The sequence below is a fragment of the Theobroma cacao genome, chromosome 1, assembly GCF_000208745.1.
Source record: "Theobroma cacao cultivar B97-61/B2 chromosome 1, Criollo_cocoa_genome_V2, whole genome shotgun sequence".
In the NCBI taxonomy this organism is placed as follows: Eukaryota; Viridiplantae; Streptophyta; class Magnoliopsida; order Malvales; family Malvaceae; genus Theobroma; species Theobroma cacao.
This window is the reverse complement of record NC_030850.1, coordinates 8,755,655-8,777,617: the sequence shown is the minus strand read 5'-3', so window position 1 is coordinate 8,777,617 and position 21,963 is coordinate 8,755,655. Positions and strand designations below refer to the sequence as shown.

Sequence of the window (21,963 nt, the reverse complement as noted above, 5' to 3'; positions counted from 1 at the left end):
TGAGTTTGGTACAAAGAATATTATTTTGAAAAAGGCAACTATTTACTATATAAAAATAATTACAATTTTTGCAAGAAAACAAGTGTCTGTTCATACATTAAAAGTGTAATATTATCCATAATTAATTTTACATATAACTTCACTTGATGCAAAAAGTTTCCCACCTTATTGGATGGGAATTAAATCACCCTTCAAGGTAGTTATCCAATCACTTCAGTGATCTTAGATCAACACCACATAAGATTAGCGAGTCCTTACCAAACACGGTGATCTAATCACCAAGCGCAAATCACCATGGATTTTGAGGTGATCACCCCAGACCAAATATATATATATATAATTGTAGATTTAGGGTTATTATATATGTATTTAGGTTTTTTTTAAGTAGTAAGACGTTTGAGTTATATATGATATTCTACGCTTTGTATTAGGGTTTAGGTTCTTAGTGCATTTTATCTTTAAAATAGAATATATCACAAATATAACCCCTAACCAAAGGAAAAGAGAAATAATAATAAAAAAGGTTGGATACATTTAGCTCACAAAAAAAAATGTACAAAATAATATAAAACAAAAATCTTTGCACAGAGATATTGTCTAACAGCACATAAGTAAAGCATGCAGTTGAACAATTTGAACAGGCTTAGCAAAGCTGGCATGCACATAGCAGGCAACATATAGATTAAGTATTTGGTCCATGCAGACCATTACTTATTGAACTGATTAAAAATAACAGTTGGTATCTGATAAATTAAAAGGTCACAAAAATATCGAAAACCAATAATTAACAACTATAAAGCAATCAGCTAAGAGTACAATAGAACACTAATCAAACAGGTACCAACCTCCTTTGAGAAATTATCAATTCTGTATGGCATATATCCTGTATCATCCTCTGATAAGAGAATCAAGTTTGTTCCAGAACTCCCCTGGAGGCTTCCAACAATCTCATCCCTGACGGAAACATCAGCATTCTGTACCTCCACCCGAATCATATTCATGGCACCAGAAGCATAGTTCCTTGTTTTCACTTGAGTGTCACCAAGATGATCTGGCAAGAAGCTGCCAGACCATTGCCAGCCAGGTTCATCAAAAAGCATGGAAATCAATAACTCCCTGCAACAGATAGAAACGGAATAAGCAAGAGACAGAGGGACGAAAGATAATGTATCATAGTTTTATAAGTTATAACCAAGAACTTAAAAAATGTAAGTAGACAAACCTGTTATATAAATCATCACCCCATTCTAATTAAAACCAGTGACTTAATGATACTCCTTCCCCCACCTCTCACACCCCTCTCTTCTTTAAGCCAAATAAAGCATTGTAAATTTTGATTGACTCACATAGAAGTCTTGAGACTCTTGACTCAACCAGGATCCATTTTTTCAGAAGTATTCATGGTTAAGTCATGTTAACTCCCATACACGGAAGATGCTACTATTACCTCCTAAAAACCCAATCAACAAATGCAACTCTGGGGCCCCCCAAGTAGGGGAACAAGTATAGCAAGTTTTGATGATCCAGGGGAAGATCAATTTTCAATACCATAAAAAAGCTTGATAAGTAAGTGTTTGCATTGCAAAGATGGCAAACTGTTCATTACAAATATGAGATTATTGATGAGGTGATTGAAGATAGAGGGCCTATGAACAGTGAGGACATACAAGCGGGTCTGCAAACCAGCTACTTTCCTCACTTTGCCTTCAAGAACAGCTTGCTTTGCAGTTTTAGCTGTTAGGGGTAGTAGTAAAACACATCGCTTTGTGGCTTTATTCGTTGGTTTAATGTTCAGTCATCAATACTTTTACTTGGTTTTACATCTTCAATGGTCTTCTTGTTATTACTTTAAGTCAAGTATAGCATATTGCAAAGAATGGAAGTTGCTCTCATGACACATTTTTTAGAGTTAGCCAGCAAGGGCAACTTTTACCAAAAGAAGTGGGGAAAATACTATCATATTATTTGAATATTCCCAGCAAACCAAACAGGTTATCAAATATACCAGGGTTTCCAGGAAAATGACACAATTCAAAACACATAAAGAAAGACTATACCATATGGATATATTACTCCTAAGCATCAAATTCTCATAAATCTAATGCCAGAGGGAATCTCAGATTCCTTGAAACAAGCACTAAGATTTGTTCATGTTGTAGAAATTGCATCTTATGAACAAAATGTCAAATTTTAGGATAGGCATCCAACCTAAAACCAGTTGGCAATAAATAGCAAGGCCCAGCTTGAATATAAAGACATGACCAACTGAATACTTCACCGATGAGTGATAACACCACTCATTACTCCCCCTCATGTGTAGGGCAATTACAAATTACTGAAACGAATAGGCCTACGACGTGGACAAATAAATCTTAGGGCAACAAGAACAATAACAAGTAGCGAAACCTTAGCTCTGATACCATGTTAAGCATTCGACCTAAAACCAATTGGTAAGAAGTGGAGAAGCCCTGGTTACATGTATGTGCCTACCCCAAATTTAATCAATGTGGGACTCATCACCACTTTAACATCCTCTTCACATGTAGGGACAGTACATATAGTGTGACATACTTAACAGGCCTATCATGTGGCTTGGAAATCACATTTAGGCATAAAAAGCCTATCAACAAGGGGCCCAACAAAAGGGGGTGGAGGCAAAGCCTGCTCCGATATCAAGGTAAATTTTAGGATGGAAACCAACCTAAAAACCAATTTGCAATAGATATAGAGGCCATACTTGAATATAAAGCCACAGCAGACTCAAGCTTAATTGATGTAGAATAACACCATTCAACACAAAAATGGCAAAGTACCTTGTTGTATCTGTCCAGTGAAGCTGTGAATGTTGCCCCACACCCAAATGATAGACAATATCAGTTCCCTTCTGCTTATAATAAATGTCCTTGCTGCATGCATTACTGATGACATATCTGCACAAGCAAACAATTGTAACAAAGATATAAATATAGAGTGCGTTGAAAAAATAATAGTAATATGACTGGGGACAGCACTTCTTTTTGCATTCTTATCAAATCATTACCTCGGCTGAAAAGTAATGGCCCGTGTCCTCCCAGCAAATGGTCCAGCAATAGCACTAGATGTGACAGATAATATAAACGTTGCATTTGATGATGGCTGTCGAACAAGAACAGTCGTTGAACCACTTGGTGGAACAAGAGGAAAGGGCCCTGACCATGGAGAATTAGGTATATTTTCTGAAATATGTCCATGATGACAATTACCTATGCAAACGACAATTTCACTTGCAGCAGAAATATTATGAGGAGAAAATATGCATGCCTTAACCATTCCACACTCTTTCTCCACATAGTCATTATTCCCTGACAATGACTGAGTGCTTGAACACAATTGATTCTTCAGAATATTTGAAGAAGTTTTCTGGTCCACCAAATCATGTTGGTCAGTTTGCTTCTGAGAAAATGAAATCAAGGGATTTTTTAAAAATCTTCCAAACAGTGGATCAACGGTTTTTCTAGTTGAAACAATGTGATCTTTCAACAATGAACAGCCCAAATTGTCAATTTGTGGAGCCCCAACATATGAATGTTGGTCAGACAATAAAAGGCTGAGACCATCTCTTCTGCCTTGAAACAGTTCGTCATCAACTTGATTGTAGCAGGAAGGTAAAGTACAGACAGTTCCATCCATTTCATTGGTGAACTCTGAAATAATAAGTGGGAATGCTGTGCAGTTATATAACAGAAAGGGAACATAGATGAAAAGTTCTCGAGCACCAGAGAAAGCATCCATCATCTTTTCCACAGTTACATAAATTGCGCCTTGAACAAAAAAGCAACAGAGACACTATCAAAAAAATTAGTTAAAAGGATATAATTATGTAGAAAATCAACAACAGACATTAATTACCATTACACATATCAGGATCAAAGGTCATGGTTTCAGACTGACAGAACTTCGTCCCACTGAACTTAGCAGTGCTACTGAATGTTTCTGTACGAGGAAACTTAATGACTGAAGGTCTATATCCATGCATACTGAACTCCAGTAACAAGTCATGTGAAAGATCAACATGATGAAAGAAAGTGACTACCTGAAAAGACAGGCATATGTTTTCAAATTACTTCATAGCATCGTATACTAATAAGACAAAAAAATGCACAAAACTACATCTATCCACCTTAAGACATGGTGGAACAATGAAATACTAACCTTTGAAAGCAAAGTAGTACGAGTAATTCCACCACTTTCAATTGTCAATGATATTGCCTCAGGAAGATAGTTGTTAATGACTAACGGAGTGCTTAGAGTCATTTGATGAATAAATCGATTTTTTGACTTGCCCTGACCATTTAGCATTTTACTGCAACTTTGAATTGACTGGTTTAGAGTATGATCAACATGACTCACTGGGCTCTTCTTTAGTCTGTCAGCTGCAGGTAAGCTAATGTGCTGAAGTGATAAGCAACAGCGAAATGGGTCACTGCTTGGATGAGATGGATAACATACAAAAGACCTGAGAAATCCAATTTTGCTTTCTGAGGAGAGAAGATCAGAGACATTGTGTGCTTCACTCCACAGGTAAGAATTTCCAAGTGGACGCCACCGCATGCGACCGGCTTCAGCCAAATGGAGGGGCAGTGGGAACTCTTGACCAGGATACACTGGGTCTAGTATCTGCAATAACCAATACAAGGACATACTTAATGAAAAGATAAAGAGGGGAATACATAAAAAATGATTTATAGGATTCAAACAATAGCTTTGTCCACACCTTTGGTGATATACCAAATGGAATATCAAACCGTAGTTCCAATGGCATTGAAGTGGCATTTAGAATTATCACCTGAAATTAAAAGGCATTAGGAGAAACCAACAAATAACTGAAAATTGAAAAATTGATGATTCTATTTGCTCATATACATACCGTTGAGTACAATCGTATTAGCTTGCTATATCGCAGCATTGAAACATCAAACACAACAGGGACAACAAAACCATTCTTGGCATCAACTACACCATTTTCTTTCGTGTTTACGTTGTACTGTGAAGTATTTGAAAAATCAACTTCAAAATATGTAAGTCCAACAAGATCCATTGAAACAGAAGCAGAAGGCACAGACATGCCATCGAGCTGAATAGTCATTAAATGATGAGCCACCCCATTTGATTGCCTCTCAGTGAGATTGTCAGAAGAACAAGTAGGCCGATAACCAAAAAGTTGTTCCACTGGAGTGTCATTAAGATAAATTGGAACAGCAGCACCAGGCTGCACAATTTTTCCATCCTTTTCTTTTGAGACATCAAACTGATCAGAATCAGCCAGTCCTTGATAAACCCGATATACTAGAGGCGAAGAAGTCAGATTTTGAAGTATATAGGGAGCATATCTTCCTCCAGATACATTTTCAGTGAGCTGAGGATTTAGATATCTTTGCTTTTCAGAAAAATCTTGTTCCACAAACCCCCAGGCATCCTTAAGCATTTCAATTGTCCTGAAAACAGTCTATAAATGTTTTTGTAAAGAAGTAAGCATTGACATTATAAATTAATAGCTAAGATCTACACACAATGAAATAGACAATGACATTTGTCTGGTAATAATATCTTAAGAAAGACACTGCACCTTGATCAAAAAAGATATTTTAATCTTATGCGACCCAGATCATTATACAACTGATTAAAAAGATTAACTTTCAAAAAAAAAAAAGCCCGATTAAAAAGATCTTTATAAATTGGACCATGGTGCACAACCGTCAACAGCAGTAAAAATACCAAGATGAAAGATATCTATGGCAACTATCAGTTTACATATTCTCTTTGACAATAATTCAATTATTTACAATGCTTAGCAAGAATACCTCTTTTACGTGATTTTAAGAATGACAATTCACACCCTCCAGTGATATGCAAAAGACAATTGGAGCTTTCAATTTCCATTTGATGTCCAAATGATGCAGGACATGATGTGGTAATTGAAGGACTAAATTATTTTAGGTGTTAATTTTTACCGATTTCATTATATTTATGGGAGCAGTTGTATTTTACATATACTTTAGGCTGTTTTAGATTACCTACATCATTAAGTCTTTCTAGTTTACCAAGAGTTTGGATCAGGAAGTAGTCTAATCACTAATGTATTTCAGTTTCAGTAACCAATATTGATGATGAATGGATTATAGTTGCAATCACATATTCTCTCTTATATCCTAACTCTCTATTTTATCTCAGTTTCTCCACTTCTAATCCCCCTGCTCCTTCCCCTTTTCCCTATGATATCCCCCTCTATCATCAGCTTTCACCCTCTTTCTCTTCCTTTCTTCCCCTATATTTTCCTATCTCATCCTAAATCATGTAAGTAACCTATCAAATGTGTAGCAGAAAGGTGATCCAGCAAGTATGAAAACATAAAATGGAAACAAGATCTCCATGTACCTCAATTAGGGATTCTGTAAAGTTGAAGTTAAGCTGTCCTGTCGATAGGAGATGGACATCAGTAATAATAGAGTTGTCTAGCAGAGCATTCAGCTCTTTTTTCCTAATTATCTCCATCTCAAACTTCCAAGGCTCAAGAAAAGGCTCCCAGAAGACCTACAACAAATGCAAGCAGAAAATTAGCATCTAAGTCATGCTAAAGTTAAAGAATACAACAGTAATGCAAATTGCGTGCCAAATATACCTTCTGAATGTTATTGTAATTCACTTGAAGATCACATGCAACTGCACTCTCCATGCTGTTTTGAGTCATATTAGCACATAACAGGAAGTTACTGAGAAGAATTTCTAAAAGAGGTCCACTACAACTCCACTGCAAAAAACCAAAATATATATATAATATATTAAAGAGAAGGACAGAAGATATAAATGAAGTGGTATGACTAATAGCCAACTCAAGCACATAAAATGATTTTTTTCCTCTTCTTATTTTTCTTTTTTGTGATATATGGCACATAAAAGTTTTAGTTAAACAGAAAAGCAAATAAAGCACATGGAGATAACTGCCTAGTGGAAATCCATAATCTATCTTGACAGCTACAAATTGTAAAAAGCCAAACAACCTAATTATCTCTTATAACATGTCATTTGTAAAAAGCATTTCATGCCTCTCTCTAATCCTCTGAAATTTGAACATTATGATCTTCACTTTTTCCACACCAGCTAATCTTCACATCTAACACATCATGCAAACTCCATACAATAAAGGCAAAGTTACTGACAGAGTCAAGGCAAGTGCTTAATTGTGTCGTATAGAAGATGATGGCAAGCAAAAGCATTAATTACTGCATCATCAGAAACTTTTTTCAAACAAAAGCAAACTGCAACAATGAGGAAAGCACAAACAATAACACTAATTCACTCTTCTGAAGTTCTAGATAAAAATTTAAAGGCCAAACAGATAAAAAATAATAAAGATACCCTTCCATCAGATAGCAGAAGAGAACCCTTCCTTAGCTGGATCTTAAATTCCATACTTCCAAAGTTATACCGAGAAGATCTTGATCCAGGAACATCAAACCTTACATCATGCAAGAAAAAGAATGTTTGATGCGAAAGCCATACGTCTAGCCGTTCACATTGAACCCCCAGATTGAAATGCACTGGCTTTTCCTGAATATTGCATATCTCAGTCTCCACACTAACTTGAAATATCTGGAAGAGAGGCCAAGAATTGACATTTTCATTGCCTTGAAACCCCACAGTACCACCGGTTTTGTCCAAAATGCACTTTAACTTTGCATTTTTACCAGAAATAATTAGTTCACTGTTTTTGCTGTGCATCGTAAATGTCAAAAGTTTACAATGCTTCCCTTCAATACCAGTAGATGGAACTTTCTGTGGCCCTTCTTCATTGAACACCAATTCAGTACATGCTTCTTTAGTGACATGTATTGGAAGATGAAATGTAATGCCAATATCTTCTGACCTCACAATAACAACTGTTTCCTGCATCATGCTCAGTGCCGCACTATAAGTTGAGGCACCTGACTTTTTAACAGAAATTTGAGGAACAGATTCTGATACATTTTGAACTGGACAAATTGTATTCACAGCTAAACTCCCTGATGAAGAATCCAACTTTGCAGTTTTGACAACTCTTCGCCCGTAGGAATTATACAAGTCAAGGACCTCGGTCCATTCTGAACAATGCAGCCAGATATCAAGAGAAGGAAGACCAATACGGAATTCACTTTGACATTGATCAGATTTTGAGAGAGAAAGATCAAGAACTAATGAGGTTGAGCAAGTATTAGTGCAATGTGCAAGTATAACCGAATTTAGCAATGAAGATAATGCTAAAGAGAAAAAACTTAAATCCAAGCTTCTAGGTGTCTCATTTATCAGCGACATGGAGCAAATAAAGTTCATTTCAGCTTTAGCGATTGGTTCCAGTAAAATGAGGTCTTTTCCCAAGCGATTCAATTGTATCAAGAGTGATTCAACATAACATCTGACTTCAGTAAAGGTCATGGCAGAATCTAGAAGTGAAACTGCCCTTTTTTCCTTTCGCAACCTCTTTGACTGTAGAAACTGTAAAACATCAGACATGTAACTTTTTGACTCATCCTGAACAAAGGAAAACAGGTCTATGATTTCCAATAATGCTTCAAATCCACCAATGAAGTAAAAATCTGTCCAAAAGAACAACAACAGATGCATCAAGCGACACCAATAGAACAAAATAATGATAATAATAATAATACAAAAAATGAAGAGTACTATTCCATATTGAAATTTAACTATAGAGATTAATTGATCTTACCATCAACAAAAACTTGACAAATGCCAATCCTTGCCATGATACATGTGGAATCAGAAGATCTTGCAGAAAAGGATTCTGTTTCACTAGGTATTCTGATCCAAACATCAGCACTAAATGGTGTTATCAAAGAGAAATTTCTCGGTTTATTGCCTGGGATAAATGTTATGTGATCATCCTCAAACAACAACAATGATAGAGACAAATCTCGTCCAAAAATATTTAGACAATGATTTGTTCTTGCAACTTTATTTTCTGGAACCACATATTCAGGTGGAATGTCCTTCAATACATCACTTAAAGCACACTCATCAATGAAACTACCATATAGCTGCTGAATTTCTGTCTTCAGGAACTGATGGTCGTCACTTTCTACAGGCAAAATCAAAGTGGATTCCAGAACCTCAAACTTATAAATGATAGCATTCTCACTTTGGCTATCCATGGACTCAATATTTTTGCTTACAGGCTGCATACTAGATTTTGAACTCCAATCAGGCAGTGAAAAGTAACCAATTATGATGGCCAAGTATTGGAATGGTAAAATACAACATGCATGCTGAATTCCAAAGCTAACTTCAAGCGGCGAACTTAGCGATCCAAAACTCCCTTTCCTCACACGTATATTTAAGATTGGAGAAAGATTTGGTAATGAAGGACCCCACAAAAATTCATGTAAATTATTGGTCCACCATGATGATGTGAGAATCACTCCTTCAGAGGAAGAAACCAGATCCATACAATCATCAAAAATGTTAATGGAAGATTTAGAGGTTGGCAATGTGATTGTTCCAACAATACAAGAGGAATCATGGAAATGAAGTTTAACTCCTGAAAGATTGATGTCAATAGCATATAAATTTGCATCAGTAGAACTCCCTGACACAGGAAATGCAACCATATCCATTTTGGATTTTAGTGGTGAGGGATGAAAAGGGTTAGACCCCTTCTTCAAATTGCAATTTGGGCTTCTTAATTTTTTATCTCTTAAATTAAATAACTTCCTCCAGTCGGGAATGGAATAACGAAGTGAACTATCAGGGCTACCAAGGGAACCTGAATTATGTATTGTAACAAATGGAAAACAATCCAACGATATGCTCGCATAATCAGATGTTCCTATTTCAGAGAAGTTTGAGAAACCAAACCTTTGGAACTGAAAACCTGGCATCTTTTTTGTACTTTGAGCATCAAAAGTGGGGCCCAAAGAGTTCTCAGCAGCATTAAATGGGCTTGATGAACATATTCTATCATAAAACCCAACCAACAATCCAAAAATATACGGGTAGCAATGGAGGTCAGCATTATTCAAGTATACTGTGAACTTGTGATTTATGAAATCTATGTTCCCATGAGCTTCATAGTGTAAAAGAAAACAAGCCTCAGTAGATTTATTCTTTTCACAAAGGTTATTACTTGCATCACCAAGTTTAATGGCCATATCATACTGATTTGCAGTATTTAAGGCAGATACATCCCCAAGCGAGCATAAAACATGGTTATTGTTTTCACCACTCAATGTATGTGCAGTAACCTCCACTGCTTTCAAACAGATCCAGCACCTCTCATAGTCGATAAGAGAATACCTGCAATTATAAGAAATTTAATTTCCAGAAAAAAGCATATGTACCTACCTAGCATTCAGTAAAAAAATTTGAAAGTGAATTTCATAGCTAATTCATATAATGACAAACTTTTTAGAAAGAATTTGATATCAGACATGCAAGCAATTTGCAAAGCACCTGTGGCTAAAGTTATATCCACAAGCAGGTGAGAGAAAAGCACAACTGCATGTTTAAGAAGAAAATTAACAGCAACCAACATACCACACATCTAGATTTTTTAGAGCAAGCGTGATGAAAGAGCTATTTTCTCCATCATTTGCAAGATCAACAAGAAAATTGGCTGATTTGATGTTTGCAGTTACACTGAAACCAAAAAGAGGAGCTCCCGGGTGACTTGATACGGTATTAAGTGAATTTGGGTTTTCCAGCATGGCAGGTTCAGATCTTGACCATTGTATATTAAGAAGCACTACCAGTGCAATGACTGACTCATATATTGATAGAGAAAAGTTAGCATCAAGCGATGATACAGCAACATATACCTGCAATTCAAAGGACTGCTCAGAAGGAAAACCCTATAAATACATATCATAATTTACACATACAGATCCAACTAACTAGACCAGCAACTTAAACAGTCCTGGGTTCAGAATATTTGCATATACAAAGCTTAAATCCTCAAGTAACTGAAAATTGCACAATTCAAAAAAAAAAAAAAGCGAGGGAGAAACAACCAAAACAAGAAGTACACAACCCATAAAATCTGGTAATATCTAAGTCACATGGTCCTTTGCATCTCCAGTACAATTCAGAGAAAATCCGCTGAAAATGTAGTTATTAGAGAAACCGTTCAAAGAGTTATGGGCAATGTGGGCGAAAATAATATAGAACTGCAGGGAGCTTAGAGTTTTAGAGATATTCATGAGGAACATGATTTGGAGTATATGATGATGTATGCAGAGGTATTGCTTTACATGTTTTTTAAGATGAACGAAGCACCTTCCTCAAAAACACATATGTATTCAACTATTATGTAGAATAAACTTAACAATTATGATAATTCGAATAGGACGTTCTTTCTCCTTTTTTCTTTTCACTTCACCACATGATACAACTACAGAGAGACAAAAGGGGGACCTACAATCCTCAACTAAATTCAGATGATAGTAAAAAAGGTTCATCTAAATCGAAAAACGGACTTCAGAGCACAAGAAAAGTAAACATTGTGAATTTTTAAATGCAAGTTTACATATATTCCCATGCTGCTTTAAAATTGAAACCCAAAGGGAGGCATGGGATATTCGTTCTCATTACTTTTCTTTTAATGCCGCTACATGAGAATGACACAGAGGGTAAAGAAACGTATCTATAAAGAAAGAAAGGGGACTTTAAACCAAAGAATATTGTGGACATTTGTCTCAGAGTCTGTATGTGTTTCCATGCCACTTAGAGGCCCCATGGGGGTATGGGAGTAATATTTTCCTCTCTTTAAATGTTGCCACACATGAGGAATACATAGACACGATAAGGGCACTACAATCCTCAATCAAAGTATGATAATGACATAACAGGTTAATCTTTATTGCAGCAAAAAAGGACTTCAAGCTCAAGAAATACCCAAAAATTTCTTCTGAAACCCAAATGGTAAGTTAACAATATAGATTACCTACTTGAAGGTAGGCATTGTAACCTAAAATCAGAATTCTGATTTATATATATGAAAGAAAAAATTTGGGATTGAAGAGGGAAAGAGAAAGGACTGTAGATGGAGAGGAGCACCAGAGTATATTTCCAAGAATACACAAAACAAGGAATAAAAAGAAGTGCAACAAGGAAAAACCAAAAAATAAAGAAAACCATAGAAAACATGCTTACCTGTCAGTATTTCTAATCGGTTAAACACAATGAACAGAAATGCAACAAAGAAAAAAAACTTAACACAAGCTTACCTTTCAGTATTTCTAATCAGTTAAAATCGAAGTACAATGTTTTAGCAAAAACTAATATATAGATCTACAAGATTTGATCTAATTACCTCCAATTGTTTCAGTCTTGATTCATTTGGAATAATGCAAGATGCCAAGGTAATACAAGCACAAAACTTTTTCACAATTGAGATTGTTTGGAGATAATTAGGCTCCACCAGCTTCACCTGCTTATATAAATCGCTATTATCAGAAATACAATAACGATAATGAAGAAAACAATATCCAACAAAACACGATACCTGACCTCAAAATCAACTAGTTTGGTCTCAAAGTAATTATAAAGATGTTGAAGCTGAAAACTTGTTAACCAATCAGAGGAGAAGGCAAAATCAAGTGAGTTCTTCTGGAAAAATGATTGCCCTTCAATACTAGAACCATGAGAGCCTAGCTCAGGTTTAGATGCGAAAAGAAGAGATCCCAAATCAAAAACCTAGCAAACCCAATTGATATAAGAGAGATTAAAATATAACAGGAGTTGGACATTAATATGCAAGAATAACGATGTTCATGTCCAAATAAACACATTAAACAATGCGATTACCATGTTAAACTCTTCTGAAACCGCATTTCTCAAGGGAATATTTATCATAATGTTGGTGATACTAACATTCCATGTCACCTTCTTATGAGCTGATAGGATGTATCTGCAAAATATAGATAAACATGTAAAATTGCATGCATGTATAAAATGTAATATTTGAATACTACTAACATTTTCAGACATTAACTAATATATCCAGTAGCAAAAAGACTTACTCAGCTTTTGCTAACAATCGCGACTTAACATCTTCAATCCCATTCAGTGATGACAAGACCTGCACTAGGTTAAAAACTTATCATTACTGATTTGCAACCCATATCCTCACAACTTTCAAATAGAAAGACATAAAATGAAGTTATTTTTATCATTCTATAGTTGAAGAACTACTGAAGGAATATAGTCATTTGTAAAGTAAAAAGACAACCTAAACAACAACTTCATGCGTTACACCTTTCAACATTGAAAAAATGCCAGAAACAATATAAGTGAAATATTTAATTAAATCAATCAATTGACCTTTTTTTTTTTTTTTGAAAATCACCTATTGATTATTATTTATTAATATTATTTTCTTTATTTCATTCGAAAACCTATTATCACATAAAACAAAAATAAATAATTTGCCTGCCTTAACATGCAGACCTTATTGCTTGTGTCTACTAAAGTTATGGCCTGATGAAACAGGAAACAAGTTCAGAGGGGAAGGAGAAGGGGCTCTTGCTGAATTTTGGTTTATCATTCCCAGCAGGCAGCAGTGCAAGGAAGAGCCAACTTAAAAGTCTAACTTTCAACATACTATAGAAGTATGCTTCTTACATACACAAATATGTATCCTACTTCTAACATATGAAAGGACTAGAACCACAATAGATTGCTAATATACACCAAAAAGTGATAACAGAAGGCCCAGATATGTTATTTTAATTTAATATAAAATTGCAAACATTTCTTAATGTGTACTCAACCGACTGTGAATCTGTAAAATTAGAACACAATCTAAAAGTAAGAGCATTTGAAATGCATTACACTTCCCAGAATTATCAGTTTTAGTAAACACATTAAATGACTTAATTGATATCAAACTCTTAGACCTGCTCTTTCACACGAGCAAAAAGCTCATAACTTAACCATGAGATTAGAAATCTAGACAAGCTAGAAGTACCTAAGGATCATCATAACTTAACCAAACCAAAAAATAAACAAAGGAGATGTACCTTAAATAATACAGCTGACAATATAATGACAAAAACCAGCAATAATTGCACCAGACACATGCAGGAATTTTGAGCATTTGAATAGGAAAGATGCAAACTTAATATGCCCATGCAGAAGTTTGTGACTGACCAAATAGGGAGAGGGCATGCTTAATATAATTACTTCTTACCCTTTCATGCTGAAATTCAAAGGATTTGACAACAGTGAAAAATTCTGTGACATCCCGAAAAAATGTTGTTTCATAAGCAACCTCAAGTGACTGAAGCATGACCTGAGTATGGAAGTCATAATAATAACACTTGTAAATAAAACAATAGCATAAGAAAAGTTCCTTAAACACAGATTATACTATCAAGTAGAAAAAGTTCTATATATAGCACCAAAACGAAGGGGCATAAAATTACATTCACTGACAATTCCACATCTTCCTTAGGGGACAAGTCTACTTGAACTCTGTACAAAGGCAGATCTTCCCCAGCATTTTTCTCCATACAGGACTGTAAACATACAAACGAAGAATTAAGTAGAAGAACTAGCTAGATGCAGATGAATTACTACAATATTGTCATCATTGAACAGAATCACCCTTCAAGCATCTGAAATACAAAATTATAAGATGTTGGGTCCCCTTCACACTATTTTTATAACTTAGATGAGTTTTCTCTGATGCACCTCAGTAATGATGTGATTTCAAATGTTTTCTCTTAACAAGTGCTTTCGAGACAAAAAAAAACATTCAGATGTCTTGATGGAGGAACATATTTGAGTTCAGGAAGTTAAGATTTTTTTTCTTTTCTGGGTAAGGAGGGAGAAGGGGGTTATACAAGTTGATAGTTTGTGATCAGAATGTCATGAAACGTCTAAATTACACATTGACATATAAAATTTTAGTGCCAGTTCATGACATGACATAAAAGCAGCCACTTCAAGGTTACATATATTCTTAGCAAGAGCCAGCAAACTTAGAGAAGCTTTGCTAACAATTTGCACAGTTACTATGACATAACAAATCATTTAGCACCTTTTCTAACCGCACAAATTGGCTTCTTACTATTTATATGATAGGCATTAACCTATCCACACACCCAGGGGTTTCTTTTTAACTAAAACAGACATCATTACAATCTAGCAATTTATGAGAAGAGCTGAACTGGTGTGCAAGGCCAGCTTAGGAAAAAACACCTAAACAATAGATCACAACCATATCATATTGTCCAATTGATATGGAATAAGTCATCAAGGCATGCAACAATAGAAACCCCTACCATTAATCGAATCACGTTCTTATTGCTTGCATTACCCATCTCTCCTGACTTAACAAAAGCAATCACAGTTCCCAATTCTTCCTGTAGGTTGCACTTGATAACTGCCTCATGAAGATTCAACTTAGCAATTTCCTGACAGAAGTTCCTACAAAATAAAAAAAAAAGAAAATATAATGACAATTTAACTATACAGGGACCACAACAAAATAATAATGATATTAATTCAAAATCATGCACAACACCACTACTTAATTCAATGATTAGTGGATGATGTAAACTACATGTAATGCAATGTCAAAAGAAGAAAGAAGCAATTTACTAATATAGGTGAAAACATATGGGAATGTTAGGGGTTATAGCAATTTTTTGATGGCTGAAAATAGGCACATTGTTTCCAACAATTCTAGTGAGCTGCTCTGATTAGGTAGTTTAGACATTAAAGTTTCCTTTCAAGGAGAAAATCACCAAAACACTGTAGGTAAAGAGGGTTATCACCCTGATGTAGCCGAAAGATTTAGGGCAATTAGAACTCAACAATTATGGCTAGAATAGGGTTGATTGTATTGGAACAATAAAAAGATAATTGGATTTTCAAAAAAACCTCTTGAATAAATATTCAAAATAACAAAAGATGATAATGATAATCTTCTACCTAAGATACTTATTTATAATAATTAAGATAAATCCTAATCAAATAGTAATTCTAATCCTAAATAAAGACTTAAAGTACTAAAATTCTAATAAAGATAGAAAAAAGAATCTCAAACTAAAATAAAAAAAAATCCTAAACTAACTAAAATACTAAATAAATTTTCATATGCGCCTGCATCAGTCCCCTCGGGTCAAAAAAGACTCGACTCCGACAAGTAGGCCTTGACATACTCCTCATAGATGTCGGGATCCACTCGTTTCAATTCTTCTTCTGCAATCCAAGTGCTTTCATTAGCAGGTTTACCAAGCCATTTCACTAAAAATCGTCTATACGGGTTCCCTCGTCTAGATCGAACCTCTTTTACATCTAGCACATCCTCAATAACTTCAACCTTATCAATTGGAAGGTGCTGAATTTGAGCGTCTATGTTAGATGCAGTTCCATCACATCCATCAAATGGATACAAGTCCAAAACATTGAAAATAGGACTGATTTGTAACTCAGGTGGTAACTCAATTAAATAGGCATTTGAACTGCTTTTCTTTAGCACCTTACAAGGTCCAAACTTTCTAAACTTGAGTTTGTGATAAGTACCTTTAGGAAATCTTTCTTGCCTCAAGTGCACAGGTACTTGATCACCTTCCTCAAATTCCTGCTTGCGATGATGTTGATTTGCTGTAAAAGAATATTCTGCATTGCTGGCCTTTAAAGCAGCCTTTACCTCTTCATGAATTTTCCGAATATTATAAGCAAATAACTCTCCTTCATTACTCACTCTAGCTTCTTGTGGTAATGGCACCAAATCAAGCACATGCTGAGGTTTTAATCCATACGCATCCTCAAATGGTGTCTTCTTTGTGCTTCAATTGACAGAATTGTTGTAGGCAAATTCAGCTTGGGGTATGACTAAATCCCAAGTCTTTGGGTTTTTTTNCTTCGATTGACAGAATTGTTGTAAGCAAATTCAGCTTGGGGTATGACTAAATCCCAAGTCTTTGGGTTATTTTGAATAAGACATCTTAACATATTACCCAAACTTCGATTCACAACTTCTGTTTGACCATCTGTTTGCGGATGGCAAGTACTAGAATACTTCAACTCTGTCCCAAATTTCCTCCACAAAGTTCTCCAAAAATGTCCCATAAACTTCACATCTCTATCAGAAACAATGGAAGTTGGAATTCCATGTAATCTTACAATCTCACGAAAGAATAATTCAGCAATATGAGTTGCATCAGAAGTCCTAAAACACGGAATAAAATGTGCCATTTTTGAAAACCGATCCACCACCACAAAGATAGAATCAAATCCTTTTGCTGTCTTTGGAAGTCCCAAAACAAAATCCATACTCAAATGAATCCAAGGTGCATCTGGCTCAGGTAAAGGAACATATTAACCAGTGTTTTGAGCACTGCCTTTACCAAATAAACAAGCTGAACATCTTTGCACCAACCTCTCCACATCTCGGAGCATTTTTGGCCAATAATAACGATCAGCCACCATTGCCAAAGTCTTGTCTCTGCCAAAATGTCCTCCTAAACCATTCCCATGAAGTTCTCCAATGATTTGCTCCCTTAAAGATCCTTCTGGAATGCACAACTGGTTACCTTTGAATAAATAATCTTCGTGCAACCTATAAGGTAAATTTCCAGCTTGTAATGAACCCTGCAAATCATCTATTATCTTGCTGAAATAAGAATCAGAACTATACTGATTTTTAAGTTCTTCAAATCCTGTGACTTGAGTGCTCATAACTGATAACATTTTACATCGCCTACTCAAAGCATCAGCCACAGTATTAGACTGCCCAGATTTATATTTTAAAGAGAAATTAAATTCATTCAGAAAAGAACTCCACTTAGCATGTTGATTACTAAGCTTTTTCTGCGAATGCAAATACCTTAAAGCTTGATGGTCAGAATAAACAGCAAACTCACGATAAGCCAAGTAGTGCTGTCAATGACGAATGGCCCTTACCAAAGCATAAAACTCTAAGTCATAAGTTGAATAACGTCGTCTAGAGTCTGTCAACTTTTCACTAAAAAACTCTATAGACCTTCCATCTTGACTAAGAACTGCTCCAATTCCTACATGTGAAGCATCACACTCAACAACAAATAACTTCTCAAAATCTGGTAGTGCGAGAACTGGGGCTTCAGTCATCAAAGCTTTCACTCTTTTAAAGGTTTTTTGTGCAGAATGTGACCATTCAAATCCATCTTTCTTCAAAGATTCTGTTATAGGACCCATAATAGAACTAAAATTTTGAATGAATCTCCTAAAAAAAGATGCCAAACCATGAAAACTCCTTACTTCTTTGATAGATGTAGGTGCTGGCCACTCTGAAATTGCACGAATCTTCTCTGGATCTGGTTTCAAACCCTCTGCAGACACAATGAAACCAAGAAATACCACTTCTGGTTGCATAAAACTGCACTTTTTCAAGTTTATATAAAGCTGCTCCTTTTGAAGTACTTCTAAAACTTGTCATAAATGTTTTAAGTGCTTTTCCTTAGTGTGGCTATAGATCAAAATATCATCAAAGTAAACCACCACAAATGAATTCAAGAAGGACTTGAGTACCTCTGCCATGACTCTCATGAATGTGCTTGGTGCATTAGAAAGGCCAAATGGCATCACCAACCATTCAAATAATCCATCCGGAGTTTTGAAAGCTGTTTTCCATTCATCTCCATCCCTCATTCTAATTTGATGGTATCCGTTCTTCAAATCGATCTTTGAAAACACTCTTGAACCAACTAATTGATCAAGCATCTCATCTAATCGAGGAATGGGAAAACGATACTTGATTGTAATTTTATTTATGGCACGGCTGTCCACACACATCCTCCATGAACCATCTTTCTTAGGAGCTAACAAAGCTGGGCAAGCACAAGGACTTTTACTTTCACGCACTAGACCTTTCTCCAACAACTCCTCAACCTGTCTTTGTACCTCAGCTCGCTGCATAGGTGGCATTCTATATGCTGGCAGATTTGGTAATGCTGCTCCTGGTACCAAATCAATTGCATGTTGGATGCTTCGTAAAGGTGGTAGACTTTTCGGCAAATCCTCATTGAACAATTCTCCAAACTCCTTCAATAACTGCTGAATTTCTGTTGGATATTGAGGAGATTTACTCATCTGATCACTTTTTAAATGCTTAGTTACCAAAGCATACATAATACCCATCTCACTACCTTCAGCTTCAAAATTTTCAGCAGATAAATACCCAGTGATCTTGCTGATCTTGTTGTTTGCTGATTTCTTAGTCTCTTCTTTATAAGGATATAAAGTGTACCTCTTGTTATCCTTGTAGAAAGAATAGGTATTTGGTTTCGTCTTATGAACCATATCGTGATCATACAACCAAGGTCTACCCACAAGAATATGACCAACATCCATTGGCACAACATCACATAGGGCCTCATCATCCAAGTTATCTCTCATAGTAAATTTCACCAAACATTGAGTAGTTACTAGTACTTCGTGTCCCTTCTTTAGCCACCCAATCTTATAAGGATAAAGATGTTTGTTTGTAGGAAGCTTTAATTTGTTCACTGCCTCTTTTGAAATAATATTTATCATACTTCCTCCATCAATGACAAGATCACACTTTACCTTCACAAACAACTCGTGTGCGAAAAATATTTCACCTCTTCCAATCTTCTGCTTCCTCATTTACTGTTGTTATCATTACTCTTTGTACCACTAATGACTCACCTTGTGCAGGATAAACATCGATTTCCTCTACCTCCTCCTCATACTCATCATAAACAGGCTCTAACTCTTCCCCTAATTCTGCTAAGTTCACCCTTCATTGTGGGCAAGCAAAAGAAGTGTGCCCCTTTTCCCCACAAGTAAAACATCGAATATGGGAATTGCTGCCTCCTTTATTTGTAGAAGAACCAGAACTGGTTTGTCCTCCATAAGGCATTATACTCTTGCCTTTATCATTCTTTTCAACATTGGTTGCACCTCTATTAGTTTTATTGATTGTGGCAGCCCCTTGATAATTTTGTTGGGATGTTGGATAACCTCGTCTTGCATCAGAATTATTTTGCCAATGGTGCCATATAAGGGCTTTCTAGCACCATAGCGTAAAACCTGTTTTTCTGCTGATAGAGCATATTGACGAGCATCTTCAATGTTGTATAAACGAACTACTCCCATCTCGTCTCTAATAGAATGATTTAAACCAGCAAGATAACGAGAAGTAATTTGTTCGTTACTCTCAGCTAACCCAACCCGAATTGATATGTTATTGAATTCCGATGTATACTCCTCAACGGTCATGTTATTTTGCTTCAAACAATGAAACTTTTCATATAATTCCATAGTATAATCAGCAGGTAAAATTTGCTTTCATAATTTGCTTTTCATGTGCTCCCAAGTGCTGATTTTAAGCTTACCTTATCGTGCACATTGCTCTTCAACTCTCTTCCACCATTGAAGTGCAGTACCCTTTAATTTCAACTTTACAAATAACACTTTCCGATTTTCTGCCATGGGTTTCCATTCAAAATAATTTTCCAAACTAGCTTCCCAATCCAAATATTCTTCCGCATGAAATTTTTCATGAAAATCAGTTACTTCGATCCTGATTCCTCCACCATTTAAATCAAGAGCATGTAATAACCGATCCTCCAATCCAACTCTTGCCTTTTGATTTGCGGGTCAATCTTCATGAAAGGGGTTCTCGTTCTCAAATTCATCATCATCCTCGAGATCGTGAATCTCAAGGGGGTTGTGGTTACCTTCCGGATTCTCCATTCGGACTTCCACTGGTTCTTGACGCTGCAAGGCTTGCACAGCTCGGGTCAAGTCATCAATCATTCTCCGCATCTCTGCCAACTCAGCTTGTTGGGGCTGATTGCCTCTACCTCGACCTCTGGCTCGACCAACCATAATCTCCTAACTCAAATCCTTATAGGATAGTAAGATCGTTTGCTCTGATACCACTTTATGTAGCCGAAAGGTTTAGGGCAATTAGAACTCAACAATTAGGACTATAATAGGTTTGATTGTGTTGGAACAATACAAAGATAATTGGGTTTTCAAAAAAACCTACTTGAATAAATATTCAAAATAACAAAAGATTATAATAATAATCTTCTACCTAAGATATTTATTTATAATAGTTAAGATAAATCTTAATCAAATAGTAATTTTAATCCTAAATAAAGACTTAAAGTATTAAAATTCTAATAAAGATAGGAAAAAGAATCTCAAACTAAATAAATAAAATAAAATCCTAAACTAAGTAAAATACTAAATAAATTTTCATAGGCGCCTGCATCACACCCACTCATGGTCCTATCTAAGCACAGTCCTAGGAAGGATGATATAGACAAAGTCCCATATGCACGTAATTTTTTATAGTGTTGCCTCTTTCAACAATCAAGACTTGAAATTGCACTCTTGTACTTAGTAACATTAATTGCACTCCGACCAAATTCATATAAATGAACTTTATATGTTTTCTTGAGTTTCATTGTTCTTGTATAAGATTCTTGTTCCTTGATGCTATTCTATAAGCATGTAATAGCATTTTACAAACCCAATCTTATTCACTATGATTGTCGCACCACCCTTTGCTTCTCTTTTTTTCCACTTCCTTTGTGGCATGGACTTTGTTTAGATGAAGAATTAGAAAATTAAACTCAATTTCCAAAGCAATATATCAAATAAAAAATGATGCAACTCAAATTGTAGCAATTAGAATAATGCATTGTTCAAATAATAACAATGGGATTTCACAAGAGAAATTAGCAGTTGTCCAAAAAGTTACCAAAATACCCCTAATTATAGATAGAAATTTCCATCTCTACCCATAATCACAAACACCAACCCATACAAATTAAATCACTACATTAAATTATTAATAAAACTGTTGTAGAAATTTCCCAAGAATTAACAATAAAAAATGAGGAACAAAATGAGACAATTGAAATGAGAAAAAAAATGACAGATAGGAATGATGACGGTTATGATGATGTG

General features: G+C 35.5%; 2 protein-coding genes across 7 annotated transcripts in view; both read right to left on the bottom strand.

The window, feature by feature from the left end:
- The window catches only part of LOC18612044 (putative vacuolar protein sorting-associated protein 13B), a 44,019-nt gene that overhangs the window by 8,476 nt on the left and 13,580 nt on the right, over nt 1-21,963 (bottom strand). For 2 of the 6 annotated variants that reach the window (XM_007048620.2, XM_018122852.1), the window contains 19 exons: nt 15,312-15,456; nt 14,451-14,543; nt 14,216-14,317; nt 13,047-13,105; nt 12,832-12,934; nt 12,535-12,720; nt 12,338-12,454; nt 10,564-10,844; nt 8,741-10,323; nt 7,396-8,609; nt 6,659-6,787; nt 6,415-6,570; nt 4,907-5,485; nt 4,754-4,825; nt 4,192-4,656; nt 3,889-4,072; nt 3,041-3,800; nt 2,814-2,930; nt 846-1,116 (listed from right to left, as the gene is read on the bottom strand). In XM_007048620.2, the coding sequence (XP_007048682.2) occupies nt 846-1,116; nt 2,814-2,930; nt 3,041-3,800; nt 3,889-4,072; nt 4,192-4,656; nt 4,754-4,825; nt 4,907-5,485; nt 6,415-6,570; nt 6,659-6,787; nt 7,396-8,609; nt 8,741-10,323; nt 10,564-10,844; nt 12,338-12,454; nt 12,535-12,720; nt 12,832-12,934; nt 13,047-13,105; nt 14,216-14,317; nt 14,451-14,543; nt 15,312-15,456 (6,616 nt within the window). Of the gene's footprint in view, nt 1-845; nt 1,117-2,813; nt 2,931-3,040; nt 3,801-3,888; nt 4,073-4,191; nt 4,657-4,753; nt 4,826-4,906; nt 5,486-6,414; nt 6,571-6,658; nt 6,788-7,395; nt 8,610-8,740; nt 10,324-10,563; nt 10,845-12,337; nt 12,455-12,534; nt 12,721-12,831; nt 12,935-13,046; nt 13,106-14,215; nt 14,318-14,450; nt 14,544-15,311; nt 15,457-21,963 lie in introns of those variants that run through there. The other 4 variants (XM_018122856.1, XM_018122859.1, XM_018122865.1 and 1 more) reach the window with 4 other exon arrangements.
- On the bottom strand, nt 18,252-19,237 carry LOC108662468 (RNA-directed DNA polymerase homolog). The gene has a single exon (XM_018122890.1). It carries the CDS (start codon nt 19,153-19,155, stop codon nt 18,451-18,453), a length of 705 nt encoding a protein of 234 aa, XP_017978379.1. The 5' UTR covers nt 19,156-19,237; the 3' UTR covers nt 18,252-18,450.